This window comes from Carcharodon carcharias, chromosome 3 (assembly GCF_017639515.1).
Source record: "Carcharodon carcharias isolate sCarCar2 chromosome 3, sCarCar2.pri, whole genome shotgun sequence".
Taxonomy (NCBI): Eukaryota; Metazoa; Chordata; class Chondrichthyes; order Lamniformes; family Lamnidae; genus Carcharodon; species Carcharodon carcharias.
Window position 1 is genome coordinate 126,408,584 of NC_054469.1, and position 20,190 is coordinate 126,428,773.

At 46.0% G+C, this 20,190-nt stretch overlaps 1 protein-coding gene across 2 annotated transcripts in view; it reads right to left on the bottom strand.

Moving 5' to 3' along the window:
- Positions 1-15,778: 15,778 nt before the first annotated feature.
- agmo (alkylglycerol monooxygenase) overlaps positions 15,779-20,190 on the bottom strand; it is a 487,986-nt gene continuing 483,574 nt past the window's right edge. For both annotated transcript variants that reach the window (XM_041183159.1, XM_041183160.1), the window contains exon 13: positions 15,779-16,581. In XM_041183159.1, the coding sequence (XP_041039093.1) occupies positions 16,525-16,581 (57 nt within the window). In that variant the 3' untranslated portion in view covers positions 15,779-16,524. The remainder of the gene's footprint in view (positions 16,582-20,190) is intronic.

Below are 20,190 nucleotides of genomic sequence, written 5' to 3' on the forward strand. Positions count from 1 at the left end.
TCACCTCAGTCCTTGACTAAACCATGTGCCATTTTTAAATGCCGCCCCTGCACAGAGCTAGCACTCTTCAAGGGATAGGAAGCTCCTGGGAACTGATGGCTGCCAAAGGGAGGAAACATGCTGCCCCCAGATTTAGCGACACCTCCCTGAAGCACCTACTGGACACAGTGGAGGCCCAGCGCAATGTCCTCTTACCCATGCTCTGGGCAAAGGCCAGCAAACAAGGTCACCAATCCAACATGTGAGGATGTGGCAGCGGTGGTCAGTGCCAATACCCCACAAAAAAGAACAGCCATCCAGTGAAGGAAGAAGATGAATGATCTCATCCGTTCTGCCAGTGTAAGTCACTCTTCTCATCACTCACATCACACATCCACAGGGATCTCACACTTCAAGGGACAACACCACTAACTCTCACACACACCCTCACATCTCCATCAGGCTCCATCAGAATATGTGCGTGTACGGAGGTCTCCATGGGGAGGTGGTGAACACCATGGAGACCCTGGTCCAGCAGAAAGCAGGATGTGTATAGACCTGCACTCCACCATGGTAGCCACATGTGAGTTCCTGCAGTGGCAACATGAGAGGGAAAGGGGGCACCCCAGCATTCCTTCAGGTGCTCCTACCCCTCAAGGAGTCAGGCCGGGTCCTCGGGCACCCAAAGGGAGGAGGAAGGCAGCTGGACACCTCTGGGTCATCCACTCAGGAATCCCAGAGGCTGTCATCTCTTTCAAGTCCCCTTTGCCTGTGACCCTTCTCAGCCTCATCCTTTGTTACCACAGGGGAACAGTAAATGATGCATGTGTTCTTCCAGGGTCCCATAGCCGAAGGGCTCCAGCATCTTCTGCTCCTCGGATGTCCACAATGTGTGCAAGGCCCTAATGGTAAGTCCCAACTTCTGCATGTCCCACTTGTCAAGATATGTTCTAGGCTGGCATGTTTTCCCACCGACATGGGTGGTAAATTTGACGTGGAGAGATGTTTCCAGTGAGCAGGTTTATAATTAGAAGTATATGTATCCAAGTACCCAAGGCCTTGGCTCTCCAGGGGACCCACACAGAAGTCATCAGAGGCAACAGGGCCAACAATTACACAGGCTGTCTCCACCCCTGCTGCAGATGTCAGGGCAGCATCTAGAAGAAGTAGTAAGCCTAGAAAAGTTGAGGATTTCTGATCACAAGTGGTTGCATGGGTGAACACATTTGTCACTTAATAATCTGAAAATATATTCACTTTCACTAAGTAATGTGTAATGGTGTCTTTCAGCTTCATTTAAAGGCTTTGTGAGTAATCCTCCTGCACCCCCTCCACCGCTCAGCTGCCAGTCCATGAGTGAATTTTGAGGGGGAGGCGTGTGTGTGGCAGTGTCTTTCGGAGCCTCATGCTAGCATTCTCCCACACACGTGGAGCTTTCCTCCATCACACTCATCTCAACATCCCAAGGATTTTCCAAGCCAGGGATCTCTTTCTTTTTTCCATCTGAACTGACCTGCATCTCCACCCACCCACTGATCGCACTCCCATGCAGCACCTGTGACCGCCCAACATGAGGCTCTGCTCACTTTTGATTTCGCAAGATGGTTGTTGTGGGATATGTCTTCAGCTCCCCTATTCTTTCCCCTCTCCCAGTCATCCAAGTCCTCTCCCCCAGCTGGCCCCCACGGCATCACCTTCCACCTGCTCACCATCACCTACCAACCTTTTCTTTCTAGGATGTCCTGGTGAACCTGCAAGTTCCTTATCTTCCTGAGAATCCACTTTGACATCCCCTTCCCCTTCCTTCCCACTGCCAGGGTCCATGTCTGCCTCCGAGTACCCACTAACTACGCTCACCGTTGCTTCTACCGCTACTGTTGCACCCTCATCATCCCACCCTACCAGCGTACTTTGCCCTGTCTCATTCTCACAATTCCCTCCTACCATGCCCAATCTCATTTCACTCCCCAGGAGACATTTATCAACTCCACAGACCCCTCCCTTGCACTTTCACCTGAACATCACCCCATTTACTCCTTCCTCCACCTTTACTCCTTCCTCCACCTTTACTCATTCTTCCACCACTATTCCTCCCTCCCCCCAACTCCCTCCAGCCCCTGGAGTCCTCTCACCCTCCAAACTCCTTCCTCCCCTGAGTCCTTCCCCCCACTGAACTCCTTCTCCCTCCTGGACGCTTACCCCGCCCCCCCTCCAAACTCTTTGTTCTCCACGAAGTCATTCCCCCCTCCAATCTCCTTCCTCCCTCTGAATTCCTTCACCCCTCCAAACTCCTTCCTCTGCTTGTACTCCTTCCCTCCTCTGAACTCTCTCCTCCCCCAGAAGTCCTTCCTCCTGCACTCCTTCACTTAACTTTCTTTCCCCCTTACACCTACCTCCTCAGTTGCTGCATTCCCTCTGGTTACTCCCTCCTCCCTGCATATTCCCTCTCCCCCTTCCCAACCTGACCCCCCAACACCTTTGTTTCCCCCCCCCTCCTAACCTCACCACCCCCCTAACCTCACACTAACAGCCCCCCCACCTGCCACCGACACCTTTGTTATCCCCACCTCCAGTACACCTTCCTCTCCCATTCAAGCCTACACCTCCCTCTCCACCCCCTCGATGATCATCCGTAGCAGACCATGGCCAAGACACTGATGTCCTGAAGCAGATCCCAGATATCAACGGAGACTTTCCATCTTCCGTGACCCTCTTCATGGCGGAGCCATGTCCATCAGAATCCATCCAGTAAATGATGCATGTGTTCTTCCAGGGTCCCATAGCCGAAGGGCTCCAGCATCTTCTGCTCCTCGGATGTCCACAATGTGTGCAAGGCCCGAATGGTAAGTCCCAACTTCTGCATGTCCCACTTGTCAAGATATGTTCTAGGCTGGCATGTTTTCCCACCGACATGGGTGGTAAATTTGACGTGGAGAGATGTTTCCAGTGAGCAGGTTTATAATTAGAAGTATATGTATTAAAATGATGTCCCTGATGTGTGGCGGCAGTAAAGGCAGCCCACCTTGACAGGTGGAGAGGACGATCGCAAACTGGTTTCACAATATTGTTGAATTGATTTTTGACCTTCCCGCCATATTGTCCACTCACGCCTGCCATGACGCTGATGCCAACAGGGATGGAAAATTCCGCCCTCGGGCCAGATTCCTCCATTTGTTAATTAGAGAGTGTTAGCCAGAAAGCTGAATTCCTGGGAGAGCCTGGTCTGAGAATTCAACTGAAAACGTTGCCTGCTGCTGCTACTCTGCATCACAGTCCTACTGCATTAGAGTGAGTATTAATTTTTGCAGTGTGGCTTACACAATTTGAAGTATGAACACATACTCTTTAAAACCAGTGCACTGTCCCATTACTGTTTTGCCTGCCAATCTTCATTCCAATTTACCCAGGGCAAGCCAGTGAAACTGCTCCTCATGAAATAAGTATTTTTACTCTTGATTGCTCCTTGTCCTTCCCTATAGCTAATCTAAACCTTATGAATTCTGATGACTGTTCTTAAATGTTCTTCTCCTGACATTGATCCACTTGCCCCAACTCGTTCCCCAGAACCAAATCCAGAGATGCCTCCTTTCTCATTGGGTCAGAAATGCAAAGGTAAAGAAAATTCTCCTGAGCACATTTGAGAAACTCTTCTCCCTCTCTGCCTTTTACATTATTATTATCATCCTAGTCTACATTAGGATAATTAAAGCTCCCATTTTAACTAGTCGATGGTTCTGGCTCTACTCGGTAATTTCCCTGTAAATTTGCTCCTCTGTATCTTTCACACTAATTGCTGGCCAATAGAATACACCCGTAGTGTAATATATCTATTGCTTTATTTTAAAATAATAAGGTACCTGAAGCAGGTTTCAGACCTAAATTTTATAAAATGATGCAGTTTGCATCAAAATAGAATTCTGCAACAACAGTGACTTTTAGTCATATAGAAAACATCATCTACATTAAGGCACAGTACGCAAGAGGTCAGGATTATGTACCTAGGAATCTTTGTATTTACAGGGATGCAGGCAGCAAGTGGTGAGCATATTTGTGGGAGAAACTTAGAAATGCCGGGAATGGAAATGTCTTGATGAATTTAATGACAGAACCTTATGATCTTCATTTTACTCCATTTATTGGCTTACAGGCTGCGGATTGAGAAAAGGCCACAGCCTGGAATGGTTGGGGTCCCAGAGAACAGCAGATATAACAGGGCTTTTAGGTGGTGTCAAATCAGTGATTATGAGGAAGGGGGACCAGAAGAGATCACTGGGTGGGTGGGGTGTGCTGCCCAATTACAGAAAAGTACTTGCTTGATGGGCACAGGCCATGGATTCAGCTACTCCGACGTCCTTTTAGCTGCCTGGTTTTCTGAGCCCTGGGAAGCCATGCAAGAGGTGCTAAACTCAAATCATTGTCAATATATGAGGACGGAGCCTCATTTAAATATGATAATGATGGGCCTGCCTCTCCAGAGTGGGTCACATAGAGGGCCTGAAAGCCTTTGTGGTTAAAATGGAAATAGGTGGGTTCATGGACGGTTACCTGAATTTGACAATTAAACCAGTTCCCTCCGAATCCTCATGTGGGATTTTCACGGAAGAGGTGGGAAGGTTGAGTCTGTAAGCTTCCTGACACGGCATACTCATCCCCTTTAAATGGGCCCATGCCCACCATATTTTCATTCCAGTGGTATAGAGTTGGGCCTGCTGACTCCAGAGGCAATTTGGAGGCGATAAGTGCTGAGGTGAGCTGGTTAGAAGACCCACATCTGTCTTCTAGGACTTCAGACCAGTTGTATTAAAGGCTGCTAGACCCTCTGGCCCTCACCCCTCAGACCCTCTGATGCCCCACCCATCCCCTTGTCCCCTCCATGCCCCTAAGCCACCTCCATGCCCACTCATATCCCCATGTCCCTCCATGCCTTTTGTATTTCCCATGTCCCTCCATATCCCCATACCTCCCTGCCACTGCCATTCCCCCTATAGCCCCCAAGCCTCCTCTATGTCCCTCATATATCCTCCATAACCACCAAACCAGTATCCGCTATGGACAGACCTCATGAGCCATGTGTAGATGAAAAACAAACTTATAACAATCTAATATAGGCCTCACACAAACACACTTGATACAGAAAAAACTCTTATTCATGAACTCATTCAAAAAATTTAAATCCTCTTAAGTGGTCAATCTGTTGTAAAAACAAACACCTATTGCACTAATCATGTCAATGGCAGTGAATCCCTTAATAACCTCTTAAAACTGCCATCAAAATGTCAATACAGCCCACTGATGAGTAAAGTGGTTCTGGGCCTTTTGAAACTCAGACAAGCATTCATCATGACCTTAGCCATAATAACAAACCTTGGGAAATGTAAACAATGAAGCATGTTGAAATTGCAAAAAAAAAGATGGTTAATGGCTTTTTTCTAAGTTACTTCAGATGGCCTATCAATGAATGTACTCCAAGAGTGGGTCCCTGATTTATTCTATACTTAGTGAAAGCTGTAGATTTTTTTAAAAATTCAATTTTAAAGGGCTGGGGGTTTAAATCACTTCAGATTGAAACATTGAAACAAACCTTAAATTTGCCCTTCACAACTTTTATGTCTCCTCCATAAAATTGTGGTTCCCACACTGCAGGTTAAGACCCTTGGAACAGCAAAAATGGGATCTGTTTGAATTCACACTTATTTCAAATGGCCCAGTAGACTTGTGTGTCATGCCTTTGTGATTTATGCCCTGACCCCCTCCTACAGCTTGCAAAAGTGGAATTTCCCAGAAATTGGGGTAGGACTCTGCATCCGGGTCCCTCCTGCCATTTTTCAAGGTCTCCAGAATCATTCCGCCTCAGCAAAAATCCAGGCCAACATCTCCATTCCTCTCTCTACCCCAGATGAATTCATATGTTGCCAGACAGTGTTCAATTATTAGTCTGACATTATGCAATGTTTTTCTTTGAATATAATATGACAGCTGATGTTTATTAGCTTGCTTGTAGGAGCCGTGTGCAAATCCCTTGAGTATGGATGACTTCAAACTGAGTCTCCAGGGGTAGGAGTTTTCACTCGGAATTTTGACTGGTGCAAATTTGTGCCATTTATACTCAAAACTGTATTTTCAGCTTCAAAAGGGCTGTTTTCAATCCAGAAGTCAGGGTCATTACTTCAAAGTATATTTCAATACTTCAATGCCTAGGGATTTATAAAAAGCTGCTAAAAGCTGTTGCATTAGAAGTGAGCCATTGGCTTAGTGATATCATTCTTATGCCAGAGTTAGAAGGTACGGAGATCAAAACTCACTCCACACAATCCTGACCAGAGCTCCAGCTCTGAATTCCTGATTGACATCCAGAAGGACGCTTGTACCTGGTGGATATGGGTGACTCCCTGCCTTCGCTGTATGGGCTACAGGAGCCCAGAGAATTCTCCTGAAGTATTGGATGGTATAAAGATGGTTTCAGTCATGGAAGGAGCATTCATTATTGATCAAACTACAATTTTCTTGTTACAAATGCTGGACTTGATAAGGCAGATACATTTGAAACTGCTTCCTTTAACTCAGGTAAAATGGAATAGTGGGGGATGTGACCTCCTTTAAAATCTGCCCAGAGACAAGTCTACGTGACCTGGTTGCCATGGGAACAAATGTCCACGTCAAAACTTATTAAAAAAGTTCTAATATCTGGATACAAGAGAGAAGGCAACTGTTACAGACTCTCAGAATCAGCCAGAGGTATTTTGGAGAGAAGACTCACAACAGGTGCTGCTATGCCAGGCAGAAGAAAGAAACTGCTTTTGCTTAACCTCCATGCACAGTTCTGTTGAGGAAGAAACAAAGCTTGTGGAGTGTTAAAGATCAAAGAATCACCAGTGGGTGTCTTGCTCCTGGAAGCTTATTCGAATAGTCTCATCAAATTGGGTGAAGGGGACTTCGTTTAAAAGAACAGTGGAGGATTCAACCTGCTGGGACAGAGAGAAGAGATTGTGTTAAAGCTGGGCAAAGCTTGGAGACTTAATGCACAAGATTACATTTATGCTGAGAGTGCGGCTTAATGTATAAAAATGGCATGGGATTTTTGGTTGTGTTATGAAGTTACTATGGGGCAGAATTCTCCGTCTGGCAGGGGGGGTGGAACGGGAGCAGGCCCAGACCCAATCGCTGCTCGTGGTTGGGTCTGCTCCGCCATTTTATGCGGGCGAGCCAATTAAGACCCGCCCAGTGTATCTGCTGACTCCCGAGGATAGTGGGAGTGGGAAGGTGGTGTCGGGCGTGCACCGTTCGCCGGGCTCAATGGCAACCCAGCAGTCTGTTTAAAGAAAGGCCTGCCAGCCTCCTGTAGGCTGCTCAGAATGGTCAGTGCTAGGCTGCAGCAGAGGGGTTCAGGTGAGCAGGCCAGGCTGGAGGGTAGGACAGTGTATCCCTTGTTTTTCTGATGACTGCTTTGCTGCCCTCCTCAAGGTGCCTGGGAGGAGGTGGTGAGCTCCCGCCATGTGGTGCGGCCCACCTGGATCCAGTGCGGCAAGCGCTTCAATGACTTGTTGCGCTCTGGCAGGGTGAGTACCATGTTGGCATTGGGCATTTAACCCAGCAGGTCGGCTTACCCCCCTGCTTCCCGCCATCCCCCCCGGCACCAAGTCCGAGTGTCATAACTGCATTGAATCATTGACAGCATTTTTTCTTTGCTGAGTGGGCAAGCAGATATTGCCCATGCTGAGGTCAGCCTGAGTGGGTCATGAGGAGATGAGTTTTCCCCCGCAGCATGTGTTACACTGAATCCCACATGACTGAGGAGCTGCACCTTGACGCTGTGTTAGAACTGCAGGACATGTCCAAGTCAGGGTGATTACCTGCTGGGAGGGGAGCTTCAAGGTGGCGTGGCAATGAACCATCTGCTGCTCTCTACGCTCCATGTGCTTGCGCCTCAACAAAAACAAAAACAGAATTACCTGGAAAAACTCAGCAGGTCTGGCAGCATCGGCGGAGAAGAAAAGAGTTGACGTTTCGAGTCCTCATGACCCTTCGACAGAAATTGAGTTTGAGTCCAAGGTCCAAGGTTCAAATCCTTGGACTCGAACTCAAGTTCTGTCGAAGGGTCATGAGGACTCGAAACGTCAACTCTTTTCTTCTCCGCCGATGCTGCCAGACCTGCTGCGTTTTTCCAGGTAATTCTGTTTTTGTTTTTGTTTTGGATTTCCAGCATCCGCAGTTTTTTTGTTTTTATCTATGTGCTTGTGCCTCCTTGCTATGGAAGGATATATCGTGTGGTGCCTAACGTGATGTAGGCAGCATGTAGCCAGGGGAGGGTGGAGGGTGGGTGGGGAACAGACCTAGCACCTTTGTGTGAATGTTCGGCAGTAGCGGGGTGAAGAGACACTGGAGTCCTGATATGTCCCACTCTGCTTGGGGTGGGCCGTCCACGAAGAGAGTCCAGGTACAATTTGCGTAACTCAATGCACTTCTCTCATTTTCAGGAGAAGAATGCTCATAACGCGGCAGAGCGTGTGAGGACTGGCGATGGCCAGGCGCAGTTAGCCATTCTCAGCAAGCTTGAGCAGGAGGCCCTGGATTTGGAGAGGCGGCATGCGCCCAGGTGCACTGGTGTCGGTGAGGGTGGAGTGTCACGGCCAGGTATTTATGCCCAACAGTGAGGTCACCATTGTTCCCCCAACAGCCATGGCACTGCTGAATGTTAAATGATTTAATTTTGTAACATGGCTTGACCATTGCATATGGAAGGATGAGCGCAAAATGATTCGGGGGACAGGGATGCACTTTGTCATTGTCTCCACGTTAACTGATCCAATGTCCTTGTTCTTCCTTTTAGCATCAGCGGAGCAGGGCCAGGAGGAGGAATAGCATAGGCCCCCTATCACACCTGAGGGCCCTGAAGTCTCACCGGCATCACACCATCTCTGCCAGGCAGGCACCAGCGCAGCTACTAACACCTCAGTGGGAGTTAGTATCCCGGGACACAGTGGTGAAGGCACTTCACACTTGCTGGAACAGCTGGCAGGGACAGAGATTGCCCATGGCACCAGCAGTTGGAGGACAGCAGGGGACCAGGCATATGCTCAGTTGGTGCCTGATGATATGCCTCTGTGACCCAGCAGGCGCAGGAAATGCAGCCGGGTATGTGGGAGCATCTGGCGGTGATACATGAAGCTATGCTTGGCACGGTCTTTGTGGTGGAGGGGTTTACGTGGGTGCTCACTGAAGCAATGAGCCACATGTCTGAGTGCCAAGCGTCCTCCATAGAGAGAGTGGCGACTCTCATCGATAGCCAACTCCAGGAGACACACTGGGGCTTCCTGGGGATGTGCTCTGACGAGCAAGCCCTCACATCGGCAATGACCTCAGTTGGTCACTGCCAGTATGGGAGGTGGTGTGGGCATCAAACTTCCCAACTCATTGCCCATCCAGCCACGGCGAGCAGGGAGGTCCAAAGTGACCTTACATTGGCGCAGCTACTGCTTGTCATCTCTGCAGGCACCTCTCAGGGCGCACGAGATGAGGGCAGCAGCTCCTCCGCCCCTCTCCCAGTGACCGTAACATCCGGTGAGGCTGCGACGACTGGGGAGATGCCAACTGTGGAACTGGCAGCTCCCTCCCAGGTGGGGCCAGTACAGGATCCACGGGCCAGAGGATGATGGCCAAGGTCATCGAGGCCAACAGGACAGCAGAGTCAGCTGGCTGTCTCATATGCCACTCTGAGCGATGGGGCAGTGCCAAGATGTAGCACCCTTAAATGAAAGCATTAGGTGCCTTCGGCACACCAGGGGTTTTTCACTGGTGCTTTGTGTTGGCCCGAGATGAGGTCCTTATGATTTCTTTTTCATTGTTAACATTATTGTTTTCTCTTTGTGATAAGTTCTTTTGCTTCACACATTAAATGCAGATGTGTGACCATGGCTGAGGGTGCCTCATTTCTTGTTCATGTGTAACGAGTGATTTGTTTGACATTCAGCTTTATTTACAAGGCCCTTAGTTAGTGCTGCTGAACTGGCAGATTCTGCACTTTAGTGTCGAGTATCGAGGCGGCAGTGCAGGCTTGTCCTGGTGGTCCTTCTGTGTTGTGCTAGCTGAAGGTTCATTGGATTAAAGCATCCCAGGTGTCCCTGCCTCCCTGGAGTAGTCCGGGGTCAGTGTCTACCCCCTCCGCATTTCCCTGTGCATGCTTATCCTCGGAATCATTGTGTGCAGCTGTAGCCACTGCGTTGACATCTTCGTCGTCCACTGCGTCCTCCCTTTTCAGTGCCAGATTGTGGAGAGCACAGCGTGCAACCACTATCAGCGACACATGATCTGCGGGGTACTGGAGTGTGCCCCCTGAGCGGTCCAGGCAACGGAAGCGGATCTTGAGAACAGCAATGGCTGTCTCCACCACAGCCCTTGTGGAGTCATGGCTCCTATTGTACCACTGCTCAGCTTTTGTTCCTGGATGGCGGAGAGGCATCATAAGCCACCATCTGAGGGGATAGCCCTTTTCACCCAGCAGCTATCCATCCAGCCAGGCCAGAGCACTAAAGAGCCTCGGCACCTGGGAGTGTCTGAGGATGTAGATGTCGTGGGAGCTGCCTGGGTACCTTGCACAGACTTGCAGAATCTGCATCCTGTGATCACACACTATCTGCACGTTCATGGAGTGGAAGCACTTGCTGTTGACGAAGGCACCGGGCTCACCTGCTGGCGCCTTGATGGCCACATGTGTACAGTCTATAGCACCCTGGATGCGGGGAAAGCCAGCAATGGCTATGAAGCCTCTGGCTCACTCTGTCTGGCTGGCCTCATCCCAGTGGTAGTGGATGAAGGTCAATGCTTGCCTGAACAGAGCGCCTGTGATCTGCTTGGCACAAGTCTGAACAGCTGATTGGGAGACACCGCAAAGATCACCCACTGAGCCCTGGAAGGAGCCAGAGGCATAGAAGTTGAAGGCAGTTGTGAGCTTTAGAGCCACTGGCATGGGATATCCGCTCACACAGTTAGCGGAGATCTCAGGGCCTATCATCTGACAGATGTAGTTGACTGTCTCCCTTGAGAGACAGAACCTCCTTTGGCACTGCACCTCAGACATATTGTGGTAACTGCTTCACCACCTGTAAACCCTTGCACCAGGATAGCGGCATCTTCTGTGGCCCCTTCCACCTTGGCCTACCTCTTGGCCCTGCACCCCTTGTGCCTGCGCCTGTCCTCCCAAAAGTGAGTCCCCTGGAGGCTGAATGTGCCTCCTCCCCCTTCTAACCCTCCCGTCCTCCTCAGAGGAGCTGCCTCCAGTTCAGCTCCCATACCCAGGCTAAGTGAAGGCTTCCTGAAACCCGCAGGCCCAGAAAAGATTCCTCACTGCAGAGTACCGACCTGAAGATTAAGAGTCCAGAAAAAGCAGTTGGGATGTGTTCTGAAGTACTGCAGGTCACACGGGCAAGTTTGAAAAACTTTCAACAATAAATACTTCACAGAGCAGATTCATGACCCCACTGAGCCCTCTTATCCCGCCCATGGCTGAGGTTAATGCCAATGTCTCCTACCCGCCTGCTTGTTGCACCCATGCACCGACCTGAAGATCGCACGGGCGCCAAAAAATCGGCGTCGATTGAAGACTAAAGGACCTTAAGAGGCCTTTTAATTAATGGCGGGCACGCATCAGACTTCATCGCATGCCTGCCCAGTGAAATACCGCAATGGCGTGCAGTGATGTCAGGACGCTTGCCCGACGTCACCGTGTGTCATTTTACGTGCGGTTATGTGTGGCCGACCTCCCACACATCAAACGGAAAATTCTGCCCATGGAATACCTATTCTGCAGTTTAGTGCATTAGCTGCCTACTAAACAATGTTTAGTAAATGTTGATTTTAGCTTGTTTGCTACAATAAAATGCTTAAAACATGAAACCTTTTGTTGTGTGATTCTTTGTGTTGGGCACAGGAAAATTGACATCTCTTGTTAAAAGTTGTCTGTTTCTATGGGGATTTTAAAAACCTTCTGCTATTCTCTGAGGGAAAAGTGTGAAAATATGATAACGATTTGTAACATTTTTTAAGATGGGCAGTAATTATTTTGCTACAGGGTATCCCCATCTCAATGGGAGATTCCAACTGAAATTTCGATTTAATATTGGAAAAACTAGTCATTAACAAGGCTACATGACTTGGAGCTGTAGTAAATGACACTAATTCAACTTCCAGTCTCAACTGTCTCATGGGCTGCTCCATATTCAGTACAACATGATAGAATTGGACCCCAATTGAAACATTCCAGTTCTAATCCTAATATTGTTTGACACTGAGGATACTTTTCCTTTAGAGAATAGCAGAAGGTTTTTATAATTCCCACAGAAACAGACAACTCTTAACAAGAGATATCAACTTTCCAGTGACCAACACAAAGAATCGCACAACAAGGTTTCATGTTTTAATACTTTTATTGTAGTAAACAATATGGCAGTTCCCATTGAGAGACCCTGGGTTGGATTTTAAATCCCGATGGGAGCGAGCACAGACATGCGCAGGTTCGGAAACTCATGCCGCCGGACAGCGTGCCGGTTTGCCAGCGCCAACACATCTCCAGACCATTTTCCCGCAGGCGTGATTGGAGATGGCCTATAAGCAGCAGATAGCCAATTGAGCCACTTAAAGGCCAATTAAGACCCACTGACAGGGAAATGGATCAGTCATGTGGAAGTGGCTGCAAATTAAGGAGCTAGAGCTCCAGGCAAACTTTGAAGCCCTCACTGCCAGCCTTCTTCAGCTGCAGCATCAGGCCTCCATGTGGATGGTTACCCCCTCCAAAATGATGGCCTGGCTGCTGAGGGGAATTTTTATTTAACATTTTAAAAAGTTGTCAAGATGGTGCCTCCATCCTGAGACGTCCTCTCCCTTCCTCACCTGAAAAGACAGTGAGCTAGAGGGCCTTCTATGAAGAGGACATGAGGAGGTTGCAGATGGATATAGATAAGTTGAGTGAATGGGCGAAGATCTGGAAAATGGAGTTTAATGTGGGAAAATGTGAAGTTGTTTACTTTGGCAGGAAGAACAAAAATCCAGAGTGTTACTTAAATGGAGAACGGCTGCATAATTCTGAGGTGCAGAGGGATCGAGGTGTTCTAGTACATGAGTCACAAAAAGTTAGTGTACAGGTATAGCAAGTAGTTAAGAAGGCTAATGGAATGCTATCCTTTATTACGAGAAGGATTGAAAATAAAAGTAAGGATGTTATGCTTCAGTTATACAGGGCAATGGTGATTGAAGTATACAAGATCCTGAACAGCCTTGACAAAGAGGACGTTGAAAGGATGTTTCCTCCTGTGAGTGAATCCAGAACTAGGTGGCACTGTTTTAAAATTAGGGATCGCCCTGTTAGGACAGGGATGATGAAATTTTTTTCTCTCAGAGGGCTGTGAGACTTAGGAATTCTGCTTCAGAAAGGGGTGGAAGTGGGGTCATTGAATATTTTTAAGGCAGCGGTAGGTAGCTTCTTGTTAGGCAAGGGAATCAAAGGTTATCGGGGTTAGGTGGCAATGTGGGCCAGGATTTTACATTGGTCGGGCGGGCTCGGAGGGAGCAGGCGGGGGTGGTTGCGGAGCAGATAGCCACCCGCAATCGGCTCCGCACCGCGATTTCACACAGGTTGGCCAATTAAGGCCAGCCCAGCGAGGATCATGAGCGTTAGCGCTGAGGGCAACTATGCGAACAGGGGGAGGAGGAAGAGTCGGGTCCAGCGCTCTTTTGTGCGGAGCTGCCTAAGGGAGATTGAAGTGCTTTTTAATAAGATAAATAAATGCATTAAATATTTAATGAAACATGACCTCTCATGTGACTGTGTTTTTATCTTTCAAAGAAAGTTTTTATTTAATGCTTATTTGTTTTAGGAAACATCATCCCGCTCATGGATGAGGTTTCCTTAAAAAAAGGTAAAGACCTGCTTGGCCTTTTCGCCTGCCCACCATTAAGTTGGGCAGGCAATGTAAATCTGATGTTAATTAGTTAGTTCATGGCGTTAATAGGCCTTTCCATTATCAGTGGGTGCGCAGCTGACTCTGGTGCATGCCCGCTGAACAAAATATAGCAAGACAGCACGGTGACTTTGGGGCACATACCCGACGTCATCAAATGTCATATTACGTTCTGGCTTGTTGGGCACACGCCCACATGCCGAATATAAAATTCTGCCCATGGAAATCAAAACACAAGAAGATCAGCCATGATCTTATCAAATGGTGGAGCAGGTTCGAGGGGCCGAATGGCCTATTCCTGCTCCTATTTCTTATGCTCTTATGACACCCCACCTGCTATTTTCAATTGGACAGCGAGTTTGCCCTCTGACTACTGACTGGCTAATTCAGGGAACATTACTGCTGGATGACTGTTTCTTCCACAGTTTGGGCTTTTGAACACCATCTGATCCTCACGTCTGGGTCCGGAAGCCTGTGAGGAAAGTTTTGCCTCCTGTTTCAAATCCCAGTCTACAACTTGTGTCCATGGCTCGGAAATCCTAAATTCAAATTGTATTCTTGACAAGCATGTCAAAAGTGTGAAAAGGAATGGGATAAATCAAGAAGTGGCAATCATGAAGCCAATTTAGAGAGTTTGCAGAAGTAACATTTCTAATGAAGGAAAGTTTTAACAATATCCAGAGGTAGACTGGGATAAGGCAAAGATAGTGAAGAAAATGGAAAGGCGTTCTTAGAATACATTCAGAGTTTCCTTACTCAGAATGTTGCATGTCCAACAAGGTAAGATGGAAGTTGACTATATGATTTTGAGTCTAAATGGCATGAATTAGTTCCAGCAAAAGATCAGGGTAAAATTTTACACCACTTGATAGTGGGTTTAAAATCTGCCATAGTCAAGGGGTTTGAACATGACTGCTGTGGGGAGGCAAATCTGGTTCTGAATAAAACGGTAGGACAAGCAAGTGACATGAATGTGGGAAAGCACTAAGCTAACAGTGACCAAAAATTTACATTGAAAGTAGATAAAGAAAAAGAGCAGTTCAAGAAAGAAGTGTTGAACTAGAGTTTAGATCATGTCAGTGGTATGAAAGATAATCTCACCCAGATTAACTGGTGAGAAAAAAGGCTGATCAAGTAGTGGGATATTTAAATATTAGGTGCATAATGTTAAATATATTCTGACTTGGTTCAATATTTTCTGAGTAAATGGGAGCACCAAGATCCCATTGACACATATTGAAAGGTCAGAATGAAAATGGAGTTCAAAAGGAAACATCTGATAAATATAGGACAGATAATACAGAAACAAACTACAAGAAATATAAAAAGTATAAATGGAAGCTGTAAAGGAGACTGGGAAGACTGAGGGACCAAGAAAACATGTCAAGAGTTACCATAAAAGGAAATAGCAAGGCCTTTTATCAGCAGATAAGAAGTAAAAGGATGCTTAAAGAAGGGGTATCATCACTCAGAGGCAAAGGAACCACCTTGTACTTGAGGGTGTAGGGATGATTAATAAATATTTTTCCTCAGTTTTTATCTGAAGAAGGTGAAAGCAAGACATAAATATGGAACTATGATTACCTTCCAATTGATGACCAAAAACCATGCTAGAACTAACATTTCACTGTGATCTGGAAACATTACCAGCTATTCATTTCATTAGCACTTTCTGTAGAAATAAGTAGTTGGTCAAGTTTCCAGATCACAGTGAAATGTTAGTTCTAGCATGAATTATTTATTTATAGAAAAGACAAGGACCACAGAATCTTATGAGACAGGACACAAAAATGACACAAAACACCAAAATAGATCTCTAAGACTGAGGTACAAATGTAATCACATTGTTGCAGAGATTCATGAAATGTTTATTTGCATTAATTAAATTAGGTTTCAACAGTTATGGTTCATTTTTTAAAGTCGTAATATACTAACAAAATTTCAGGTTACCTTCAGCATTTGTTAATTTCATGCAAGCTACCAAATTGATTTTTTGAAATGATTGTTTGGTGTGCATAACAAAACTCTTCATATGATTTTTTAAAACAAAATTGGAGGTTTTGAACAGAATTTTATGATATATGTGCTACACAAATCAACCCTATTAAGAAGCACTATGCAGAGGGCAGAGAACAAATGCAGAGAATCCATAGTGGTACTATACTGCTGTTCTCAGTCATTGACTTTTGTTATATAAAATAACGGCCTGAGTTCGTATAGCCTGTGCTTAAGTTTTGTAAATTTTAGTATAGTTGGAATTAAATATCAAGAAAATTTATAGTCAATAAATATCACAACATAAATTCTTTCCATTATCTAATGCAAAATATCACAAATTACTATTCTTGTTGACTTCTGATTCTAAAATGTTAAATTATTTTATTTCCTATTAAGTTATTTGCAGTCAAAAACATATTTCTTGTTTCCCCTAAAATGTTACATTGTAAAATTATTTCTTTTTTGCTAATTTATATAGAGCCATGACACATTTATTACTGTCCCCAAGCACTTTGTGAGCTATGCATGCTGAAGCTGACCATGTTACAGTGTTGCTGCAGAGGTGGTTCATTCTCATACTGGTGTCCATTGGTAGATGTTAGATTTTCATTATACTTCGTATACCCCAGAATGCCAGGCATAGAGAAAATCCAACCTGAAAAAAAAATACAATTTAGTGTCTTGTTCTCGTTTTCATCACCGTAATTTAAGATCCAGTTGTCAACTAGTTTCATTAAATAATGGTTTACATTATGTGAGTGCTCTACTCATTATCTGCTGATTAATTGATACCATATTTATAATTTTTCTAGTTCACCTCCTATGGCATTGTTCATGGAAGTGAAGAAATAAAAAAGCCGCTTTTCCTGTTACTATCCCTTGTCCCAGGAAACAGCTAATGATGATTAATTCAAATACAAATCAGGCGGATTTCTTTCGGAAAATAATTTTCTGAGACACCATTTATGAGTAATTTGAGACAGGAGGTGTTGTAATTGTTTATCATTGTTGGTTGTTTCCTCACCTCATATCACTGTCTCTTGTAGATGACTGGATCACAACCATAGTTGAGTTGGAAACTAAACAAGGTAACACTGTAGCACCAGAAGGGATGGTGGGGGGTTGTAAATGGATAGAAAAACCCAGAAGATGGCAGGAGGTACAGCCATTGTAAACCTCAATAGAGGCAGATGCCAACACATTGAAGTGAATTCCTCTGCTGTCCATACAAATTCCTTGACTCAATGCAGCCCTAGTGTAGCAACAATTGACTAAATCTTTATAATCAAGGGACAGCAGGTTTTGGTACAGGATGGGAGGTAAATCAATATATATTGATGTTGGGTTGGAATCCCAATATCATTCTGCTCTTTTCCAAGTTTCGTTGAGACAGGATTGAAAGCAAGCAGCTAACCCCCTTGGATCTGTTGGTTAAGTAACTGAGATATTAAAAAGCCATTTTAGAACTTTTTTAACTCCAATTTCAGATTTTAAAACTAGCAAACCAGTTTCCTGATCTGTCATTAACTTGTCAGGGTGAGTGTAAGGCGGGAAGAGCTTCTTCAGTGTAGCTGATAACCTGGGAAGGCTTTGACCAGTGAAACTGAAGAGATCCAGCCATGGCCAGATGGAATATTTCTAACATGGTTTAGAATGTAGGCCGTAAGTTCAAAGCTCACATGGGACAGAATTTTGCCCTTGGCGGGGGTGCTCGGCGGGGGCAGTCGGGAAGCTGACTGCGATCAGTACAGCACCGTGATTTCATGTTGGTGGGTCAATTAAGGCTCACCCAGCGTGACACGCAAGTGGTAGCGCTGCGTGTGTGGGCGGGGAGAGGGCAAGCGGGCTGAGCATGAACTTTGTACATGTGCACAAGTGAGCACTGCATAATCTCCCTGAGGCAGCTCTGTGCCTCAGAGAGATGACGAGAGATGAATAAAAAATGTAATGAAATTATTTAAATTTTAAAACTTTTATTTTATTTTTATTTGCTTTTGGAAACCTCATGCTGCCCACGGGTGAGGTTTTCAAAAAAATGCAAAGGTTGCTTGGCCTTTTTGCCTGCCCGCCAACAGTTAGATTGGACAGGCAGTGAAAAAAATAATTTAATTGATTGTTTAATGGCCTTAACATGCCTTTTAATTGCCGGCAGGCACACTGCTGACTCCGCTGCGTGCCTGCTGACTGAACTATCACACGACTGCGCGCTGATGTTGGCACACTTGGCCGATGTCAACGCACGTCGTTTCACGCTTGAGTGGGTCGGTCGCATGCCTGCCCATCGAGTGAAAATTTCTGCCCATGAATGTTTTATATTACACACATTTTGGTAAGTCATCCCAGAATTTTTAAAAGTTCTTTCACGGGATCTGGGCATCACTGGCTGGGTCAGCAACCATTACCCATCCCTAATTGCCCTTGAGAAGATCGTGGTGAGCTGCTGCAGTCCATGTGCTGTACATGCACCCCAATGCTGTTTGGAGGGCAGCTCCAGGATTTTGACTCAACAATAATGTAAGAATGGCAATATAGTTCCAAGTCCAGGTGGTGTGTGGCTTAGAGGGAACTTGCAGAAGGTGATGTTTCCATACACCTGTTTCCCTTGTCCTTCTAGGTAGTAGAGATCTGGAAGGGTCTGGAAGGTGCTGTCAAAGGAGCCTTGGTGAGTTGCTGCAGTGCATTTTATAGATGGTGCACAATGTTGCCCCTGTGCATTGGTGGTGGAGGGAGTGAATGTCTAAGGTAGTGGATGGGGTACCAATAAAGCGTTAAAAGACCAGTCGGGATGATCTGCATATTTAAAGAAGGATCTTGGTGGCTTTGGGAATGTGTGAACAACTTAGATGTATGTCGAGAGGGTGGCTAAAAATCTCAATTAGCAGGATCCGACAGCTTTCCATCTCATAAGTAACTCGGGGCATTTTAACTGCCCACCTCTCCGGTTTCTGCCAGTTGGTAGCAATATGCCAGGCTTGGCAGTCCCTTATCTTCCTCATTTCAATCATGTCTCAGCTATGGGCCCTGCTGGGCTTTCAATTAACTGGTTAAAATAGTGCACTTCCTGTTTGCAAACCTCGTTTCCTATTATTATGAGTTTTAGTTACACGTTTATGTCAACATTTATCATTAAAACTGCCCTTGACTGATATAATTTCCTATGTAAACAATTGATTGTCATGGTTTTTTGATTAATCGAATTACTCAAACAGCTTTTTACAAAAAACTTCTAATACCCAAACTAAGTTTTTTTAGTAAAATTAGTAAACAAAAACCTCATTGCTTACATTTCCCAATTGAACTGTTTTTGTACATTCTAATATCTTCATAATGTTTTTACTTGAAAACTTCAAGTTACCTCTGTTAACTGAAGGCAGTTCTTGTAGTCTGAGTGTATTTCTTTTTTTTTATTCATTCATGGGATATGATATGTCACTGGCTAGACCAGCATTTATTGCCCAACGCTAATTGCCCTTGTTCAGAGGGCATTTAACGCCTGAATCTTCTGGTCGGCGTGTGGGGGCGGGCGCAGCTCGCCGATGCGTAAAATGATGCACGGTGATGTTGGGCATGTGTCTCGACGTCACCGCATGTCATTCAGGTCTTCAGTTCGGTGGGCGTGCACTGGAGTCGGCTGCGCGCCCGCCGAATTGTTAAAGGCCTATTAAGGCTGCTAATAATCTAATTAAGCTGGCTGTCTGGACTGGCAGGCAGACAAAGTGTCCAGGCGGCCTTTGCATTGATCATGAAACCTCATCCAAGGGCAGGATGAGGTTTCCTGAAGTATTTAGAAATTGAATAAAAAATTTTTATTATAATTCATTGACATGTCCCAGCTCATGTCAGACTGTCACATGAGGGGACATGTCTGAATTAATTTTTTTTTTCTTTATTTAAGCTTTTCATAATCAAATTAATCTCCCTGAGCACGTGCGAAAGATCGCAGGCCCCAGCTCAGCCTCCTCCCCTCCGCCTGCATAGGGAGCGCTCAGCGCTTCTGGGTGCATGTCAGGCTGGACTGGCTTTAATTGCCCCACCCATGCAAAATGGTGACGCGCAGCCAATCGGTTGCGCATCCGCTCCTGCTCAGACCCCCGACGGGGAGAAAATTCTCCCCTAAAAGTTAACCACATTGCTGTGGGTCTGGAATTACATGTAGGCCAGACCAGGTAAGGATGGCAGATTTCCTTCCCTAGAGGGCATTAGTGAATCAGATGCGTTTTTACAACAATTGTCAATGGTTTCATGGTCATCTTTAGACTTCAAA